The sequence below is a fragment of the Channa argus genome, chromosome 1, assembly GCF_033026475.1.
Source record: "Channa argus isolate prfri chromosome 1, Channa argus male v1.0, whole genome shotgun sequence".
Taxonomy (NCBI): Eukaryota; Metazoa; Chordata; class Actinopteri; order Anabantiformes; family Channidae; genus Channa; species Channa argus.
The window spans coordinates 23463822-23472431 of record NC_090197.1 but is presented as its reverse complement, the minus strand read 5'-3'; the positions used below and the strand labels follow the sequence as shown (position 1 = coordinate 23472431).

At 37.1% G+C, this 8610-nt stretch overlaps 1 protein-coding gene across 1 annotated transcript; it reads left to right on the top strand.

Moving 5' to 3' along the window:
* The first annotated feature begins 2740 nt into the window (after nt 1–2740).
* Nucleotides 2741–8200, top strand: sh3bgrl3 (SH3 domain binding glutamate-rich protein like 3). The gene is made up of 3 exons (XM_067508250.1): nt 2741–2898; nt 4457–4624; nt 5728–8200. The coding sequence occupies exons 1-3, from the start codon at nt 2854–2856 to the stop codon at nt 5791–5793; spliced, it is 279 nt and encodes a 92-aa protein (XP_067364351.1). The 5' UTR covers nt 2741–2853; the 3' UTR covers nt 5794–8200.
* Nucleotides 8201–8610: the final 410 nt, after the last annotated feature.

Genomic DNA, 8610 nt, shown 5'->3' with positions numbered 1-8610 from the left:
GTTACACAGCAAAAACCCTGAGTCAGCTCGATTGTGGCACTATTGGACTGTCTCCCACATTTTTCCTATTCAAGTCACAACAGTAGAGACCAGCCTGTTTCCCTTGTGATAAATTCTGAATTAAATTTCAGCACTGATCATTAGACTTAATTGCCCTTCAAATACTTAGAGCATTACAACCAGCAATAATACACAGCTGATTAGTCATTGATGGCTTCTAAAACAAAATGATGTCCCTCACATTGAAGGATTCTTTGGAAGGACTGATGGCTTATAGTATGATTTTTGTCGAATTTGATAGGACCTGTGGGTAAAAGAGAGAACTTCTGCATTAGTGCCATAAGCTGTCACCAAGAACTAAAAGTTTCCAGTCATGCTAGTGGAATGACTCTGGCAATGGCACTATCAGCATATCTGTCCACCAATTTGGCACGGACTGAAATCTCAGGACTAGATGGATTGCAATTAAATTTTGTGCAGACATCCATTTTCCCCTGAGTATGGGGCCTACTGACTTTGATCCATCGACTTTTCCTCTAACACAATCATGTAGTTGACTTTTGTTTTTTCTGATTTTCAGCTATTAGATACATGGGCCTAAACTATGGCCAACATTTCAGCATCTTACTGGATGAATTGTCTTGTTTATGGTTCCTGGTCTATGGCACTCATCATGCAAAGCAAATGCCATCCCTATCACGCCTCTTAATAAGTATTTTGTGTGCTATTTAGCAATTGTTAGGATGTTAAAGTGCAAAATGATTAACGTGGTCAACATTATACCTGTTTAGGAGATATAAGTATTGTCATGCTGTGCCTATCTCATATACTGTTCTATAGCCACACAATAGCCATGGCTGACAATTCAGCAGACTTTTGTCACATTATAAGAACAAACAAGGAACAAATGAAGCTCTGGAAATTATTATGAGCAATACATTAAGAGACAAAATGGAAACATAATTTTATTACAATTATTTTTAGAAATAATCTGTTGCAGAAATGAAGGCCTCCTGTGCCTAGTGAATTTATTCTGCAGGGGAGTTTGTCTGCAGACAGCATGCTCTGGGTGTCCCTGTAGGTTGTAGTCATCACTTGTCAAATTAAGCCCTGCTGTACTACAACACTGACTGTCTGATCTTCACAGATGCTATACACAATATCATCTTCTTTTACATTTAGAAACCAACCAATGTTAGGAATGTTCAGTTTCTTTAAAGCAAATCCATCAAAATTCACATTTGATAGGAGATTTTTCTTTATTTCTGCCATAAAAACAAGAGTCTGGAAAAATCAAGTATACTTTAGGATTAGTCCAGTAATTAACAGTTTATGCAGGAACAACAGGGAGTGTGAACCCACCAACAGCTGTTAAACATTATATCTTTCTGAAATTATGGTACCCATTAGAAATCCAAACACTGCTTTTTGGGCAAGAGATGCATGACTGTGCACGGGTGACTGAGTCTGGAGGGATGATGTAAGGATTGAGGAGCAAAAGAAGGGAAAAAAATATAGGATGAAAAGCATAAGTTTAAAGCATTACTTTTTGATCCAAAGGTAAAAACAACTACATATTAAAAATCACAAAATACAAATATGCAAAAAAAAAAAAAGAATGAAATTGTGTGCTGTCACTTTAAACTACACATTCAATAACAGTCCTGTAATGAGTCAAGTTCACCACCGTATAACAGATAATTTCCAGCTGGATGTGCAGGGGTAAAGCATAAGCCAAATATTTACAGCTCACTGTTTTGTTTCAGCTTTAGATTTATTCATTTTATTTGTGTTTTGAACATAAAAACTTACCTAGATAATGTGTTAAAGAGGAAAAACATGTCTACAATGTTCAGAGTTGGCATCTGCTCTTGAGCTGCAAGTGCCTTAGAACTCCCATAAGTCCCTATTTTACTGTGTGACAGTTTAAATATTTAAAACTGTGTTTAAGGATACGGAAATATATGTGAATAAATCATAATTTCACTCGACAAGGGTTCTTACATGGTTTATGTTCCTAAATTTAACTGCGTTCAACCTTATTTATGCAAGAATGCATTGTAAGTTGAGTTTACAGTAATATGAAACTTTGGCTGCCCCAGTTGATTATGTGTTCTGCATATATTGTACAAAGGATCTTTTTTGTTGGACCCTGTTTTTGTGTTAGGCCTACTGATATACCAGTGTGACTCAGAGAGAACGGAAAGAGGAAACAAAAAGAGGAAATGTTACACCTTAAGTGACACCCGCTTGCCTTTATGTGAAGTCTCACATTAACTTTGGCCTAACTTCATAATGCATCAAATAATTTTAAGCGTAACAAAGACTGTAGAGTGTCTTATATGGTAATTGTATTCACATCTGTTCTCTTTTGCCTGATTAGTATAAACTTGTGTTATGATTACAGTGACCAGTAATAGATGTATAGCCCCACACCAGTACATTTTCATACACGAATTGTATATAAAGGTATGTGACTCTTTTTATAAATCCGTGAAGCATGAATTAATACTTTAATTCCTATTTTGCAGCAGGACAAGGAACAGGTTAATCCAGCCATGATTCAGGGTTACTTTATTATATTTTAAACATTCACAAATCAGCCCTTCTACACACAGCTTTTTCAACGTTTTATGTTGGGTGTTTTCTTTTCGATCTTCAAAAAAATCTCCCCACACAGTGATTTAGCAAGTTTAGTGAATAGTCACCTCCGACGCTAACGCGAGTCTTTTATTTTGAAAGCAACGTTACCGAACTTCCTTCCGTTTTGATCTAACAACTTTTAAGCCTGATGATAGCTTGACAACGCCACTGCCGAGCAGATACACAAAGGGAGTGGAAGGACCTGCAACAATGGGAATCAAACTGTACTACACCACCGTTACTGCTTCACGGACGGTAAGCCAAGTGACTATAATTTCATAAATGTAATGTTATCGTTGTGTTTTTGACTCTGATGGCAGCTTAGAACGCTCAGCCCAGCAGACACACCCAGCCTTCTATCAGGAAGCGCTTCCTCCTGACTAACAGTACGGTTGGCCTATGCAACTCCGTGCCCATTTCAGTCATTATTGCAACGCCGGCATTACCAGCTTGTAGCCGTTAAACCAGCTTATTGTTATCATTGGAAACTATTTTATACAACAACCGGAATGCACTGACTGTTTCACGCTTATTTCCTTTCGTCTTGGTGAAGGGAACGTGATGTCTCTCATCGAGCATGTTTGGCTAAAGTTAGCCGCTTGTGCAGATATCTATGTCCAGCATATGGGCAGCACACCTCGGTTTAGACAGCGCCGTTTCCGTAGTTTCATTTTGATGCACCAGTCTCACCAGATTATCTAAATGTTTTAAGCATACGTGTTTGTCTGTACGGAAATCAGTACGCCAGACTTCATCTAACGGTTTTAGGTCGCCTTTGCAAATGGCAAATAGGACGTCATGTAAAGGCCTTTTAGAAACCAAAAAAGTGCATGTATCAGCTGTGGTTTCTTGCTTCTGCTTTATTAAGTTACAAGGAAGGTGGTAGGAAGTGAGCATGGGGAACACGCAACAAAACACGAGGTTTTAAGGAGTGCCATGTTTCTGAATCTTTTAATCTGAATATTTAATTTACGGTTGGGTAACATTTCCCTCACACATTACATATTATGAGGGATTGAGGGAGGGAATTCTTGCTGCCGACATCAGTAAACTTAAAGGACAACGTGTGGTACTCCATATGAAAACAGGTTTGGCAATGTGCTGGGCCAAACTCGCTATCTATAAGGTGTTTAGTATTTATAAGGAGAAAGTTTGCTTTAAGAAGTAATGCAATGATTAGTTGCATGCCACCTGTTGTCCTAGTACAGCATTTCTAGATGCTCTTCTTCTCTGTACCTCTTAATGGCCTCAGAGCTACATATCTAACCTTAAAGTCATATTTCAAATTTATCTTTTCTCTTTGAGAAATCTTTGAACAATTCACAGCAGCATTTAACTGCAGTCTTTATTTTTTTTCTTTGGGTAACCGTTTTTGTGTAATGAGCAAAATCAATTGGGCTTTACAAGTTTGAGGTCACAGGCCTTTGCACTGGTCTTACGTGTGTGTGTGTGGTCCACTAAATATCAGCTGGTGTGTTTCCAGTTACTGCTCTGTTTAGGTGTGGTCACTTTTGTCAACACCCCCTCCCAACTTCCTCTGTCACTCAGAAAGATAGCACCAGGTCTATTAATCATTACCCACCAGGAGACTGATAAAGCCTCAGAAAGTACCCAGCTAAACTGTGTAGCTTATTTTTTCCTTCCACATTACTGTGCCTTGAAAAAGCCTTGCTGTGATGAGAAATTCATTCAATAGTTCCTCAAAGTTCTTAGTAATTTAGGTGGTGGCAAACCTCAAATGCTCAGTACTAAATGAACAATATCCTGGTTTTCCTGCTTGATTATATTTCTGAAGAAAGCTGTTGTTTTCCAGGTGAAGTCCCAACAGGCAGAAGTGAGACGAATCCTCGATACTAAAAGCATTAAGTACGAGCTCATCGACATTTCTGTGGGAGAGAAGCTTCGTGATGAAATGAGAAGCAAAGCAGGGGACCCATCAGCAGTTCCTCCCCAGATTTTCAATGAAGATCAGTACTGTGGGGTGAGGACAGTACACACACTCAATCCAAAATAATAAATAAAGATATTGCAGCATAATTTTCTTATTTGTGCGTATCTCTCAAACCCTCATTCTCATAAGTATATTGTACCCTGTCCATTTGTAGCAAGCATGTATAGTTTGGCTAGCTTTTAGGTTAGGTTTCTTACATCTGGAATTTGCTGCTCTGCTCAGCTAAACAGCTTTATATATTCAGCTGTAGTTTGACCTGTAATGGTGAGATAATAACTTGAGACACAAATTTACAGATGAAAATTGCCTCATTCTGCAGAAATTGTTTGAAAGTTTGTATAGCTGGTTACATTTAGCATTTATTGCAACTTGACTATTCGTGCGAATTACAGCTTGTCTTCAACAAAGGAGCATGTCCAAGCTACATTCATAAAATATTTACATACCCGATAATTTTCTATATTTTTACTATTTTCAACAATTCCCATATGGAGACAATAACCAATGATTTATTGCCTTGACTCACTAGAACCTTTAAAAATTCGACCTGATTTTGATTATTCGTCTGTGCCAGAGACCTCCAATGTCTGAACAACAGCAACAACAAAAAAAAACCTAATCACACCACGATAAGCCACACCACTGCGCTGGGTGACATTTCTTCCTCAACAAAGTGACCACATCTTCTTGTTATGATGTTTTGTGTGGCGCATTGAAAGCTTGTGCACCCCCCCCACCGGCTGATGTGTAGATCTGACAAAGAGTTACAGGAAACATTCAGTTGAAATTGTTGTTGCAAAAAGTGGTTCACACAAGTTACTGAAGACATTGGTCCACACGCAAAAAGTTGTGCTTGAATCCATTCATTTTTTGGTCTCCTTTATTTAATCAGTTTCCCTTGATGGTTTTAGTTCATATTTATACAGCAGTAGAGCATATTCTAAAGGATTCTCAGATTTTGAAGTACCAATAAAGTGTAGTCATAAACAAAAAAATCACTTTCATTGACCAGCGGCAACATGTGTTAGTTATGATTATTATATACAGGTCATATATTCATTGCTAATTCTGGGACAAGTTGGATTTGTGTTTCATTGTTTAATGATTCACATTCTTTTGCTATTCCTTCACAGAACTATGACATGTTTTATGAAGCGGTGGAAGCAGATACAGTGGAACAATTTCTGAAACTGGCGTGAGGAGAGTGGGGTGTCATTCTTCATCTTAATTTCCCCAATCCACCTCCCCACCCACTCTGTGCCCTTTATCCAGTCTCTCTGCATCACTAGCAGTGTCCACTCACTTTTAATGCCATATTGAAAAATGCCAAATATCTTGTATTCAACTCATCAGAAGACACACATTCCCACAGCTGCATTATTAGATTCTCGATAAGTCTTAATCAACTTTGATTTTTTTTTATGTTTTTATGTTCTATTGATTACTTTCAGACGTTTCTCTGTCTGATAGACCAGTGTTACTAAGTTTTCCTAGTCCATTAGACATCAATTGGGTGTCTGAATGAGTGGTAATTAGTTCCCCTAATCTTGGCCATGGCCACGTGATTGCTGCAGATTAAACTAATCCATTGGAGGTCAACATTCAACGCAGAATCTTCCTCATCTTCTGAAGACGATACAGTGTCATCACCCAGTCTTAAGTACTTTGTTGTCTTTTTCTGTAGCTTTCAGGTTCCCATGTTGTACATGATGGTACACCATTTGTACTTCACATTAATGCAAATGCACATGGAAGTAGCAAGGACTGTCAGGTCCTGAATCCTAATTAATTCAGAATTTTAGCAGTTGAAAGATGCTTTTTGACAACGTTTTTTATTTAGTTTTTTTGGTTACTTAATGCAGTATTTAACAAAGTTTGGGAAAACACTGTAGCCTTCTGAGGTTCTGTGCTGACCTTAGCAGTTTTGAGGGGGCCATAATGACTGAACCTAAAGTGTAGTTTAAGCAAATATTAAAAGGACAAATTGTTTTATTGGAGCTAGAAACTGAGTCATTGAAAGTTAGTTGAAAGGTTAGTCGTTGTCTGTGACACAGTAAAAGGTAGAAGCATTTGTTTTTGAGATCTAACAAATGTGTTAAGTGCATTTTGTTTCATTTTTATATGGGGGCAAAGTTGACACCAGAATTTCTCTGATCACTGATACACACATCACAAATGTCCATATTATATGCAGAAATTGTGCCCTTGCCTAAGGCTATCATTCGGTACTCTGAGGTCACGCCCTCAGGGACTTTTAGAGATCAGTAAGCAGAGTTACTATACTTAAATTGAAACTTGCGCATAAGGGGTATTTAGTAGGCTGATTCCAGTATTGTGCCAATTTTACAACCTAGGCTAATAAACGAACTAAAAGTAAAGAAAAGTATTACTCCATTAAAAGTATAGAAAAAGCAGTAAATAAATAAAAATCGGGAAGCAATTTACTGGGATTGAAATGAAAAATAAAGTAGTATGAAAAGTCCAAAAATGATTTTTTTCTAATGCTAGTTTTCAGGTCTGATCAACTTCTTGAGAGGTGGGGTTTCATTTAGGGCTGTTTTATAAAATCATCTCTATACCCTTGTTTGTACCAAAAATTGTAGTTTGGAACTAAACATGCCCACATGTTATAATGGTCTTCAGTGAGCCAGACTTAAAAAGTTTGCATAGTCTTAAAATATTAACATTTCAGTAGTTGGCTGCCTTAGCTTAGCATCAACTACAGCAGGACAAACATGTTGCTTAACATCACATTTTGTGCCTATGTATATCTATCTCTGATGCTTTTGCAGGTTAGTCATCGTAGTATTAGCAATTCCCTGCCATCTTCTAGGTTTTCAATAATTTTACTGTATAACTTCATTACTCCAATGGGTGCTCTCTGCTGTTGACAGACAGGGTAAACATTACCAAACATTTAGAAAGGAGCATTACGTAGAGTAAGGTTAGACTGAAAAAGGATGTGAATCCTCTTGCTTTCAACCATGTAGCTTTTCCTTCCTCTGTTTATTTTACTGATTATACTGGGCATGAAGCTGCAGTAATGTGACTATGCACTGAAACCCTGCCTCATGAGCACAGACATAAAGGTCAAGGCTGGTGTGTTTTAAATTGACCTGAGTCAGTCTTTTAGCCTTAGGGAAAACTCACCACATGGGAAAAATGAAGGCTTCATGTAATTGTGCTTTTAATGCATCTGTATTCTCTCATTTGACCAATTTCAGTTGAAATGTAATGTTGATGTTTTTTTTTTTTGGTTCTAAAATGAACAAAATGTTTTCTCTCTTGCTTACTTGCATCTCTCAACCCCCCTCCCTTTCACAATTGCGTTGTTACAGTTTAGTAGCCCTAATAATAACATCCTTTACACACAATGTTTGTGCACTGTTTTGTAAGTCGATGGTTATAGATGTTTGCTTGTTATAATCTATATTCACTATGAACAATGTTACAGACATTCCATGTCTCTGAGCTCCTGCTTTGCTTTTGGACCAATTCCTCTTGGCCAAAAAATAAGAAGAAAATAGGGAATCAAATGCTGTTGTCTTCCAAGAAGATTGTGAAAAGTGATTTAAAAAATAAAGTGGGTTAAAAAATAAAGTTTAATATGCTTGTCTGGATATTTTTCTCCATCCATAGCACCTACCTAAAACCTTTAGTAAATAAAAGTAAGCCTAAATTACACGTTTTAATAAGGTTTCGTTTTTTATTTATAGTCTTCATTTTAATTGAAAAGCAATTTGACATTTTTAATTTGCAAGTCAGTGGAATATTTAGAAATGACACTTAATATGCTCAGTCATTAGGATCAGTACATTCATAGCAATTCCACGTGAGTTACATATTTTAACGGGACCAGTCAGTATTATCCATTGCAATGATAAAACATAACATCAGGTTTATACCTATAGACCTAATTTGTTTAACTGGCTTATAAAAGGTTATTTAAATAATAAAATATGCTAGCGGTAGTTTCATATATCTAGTAACATGGATGACCATTGTGATATAGGAAA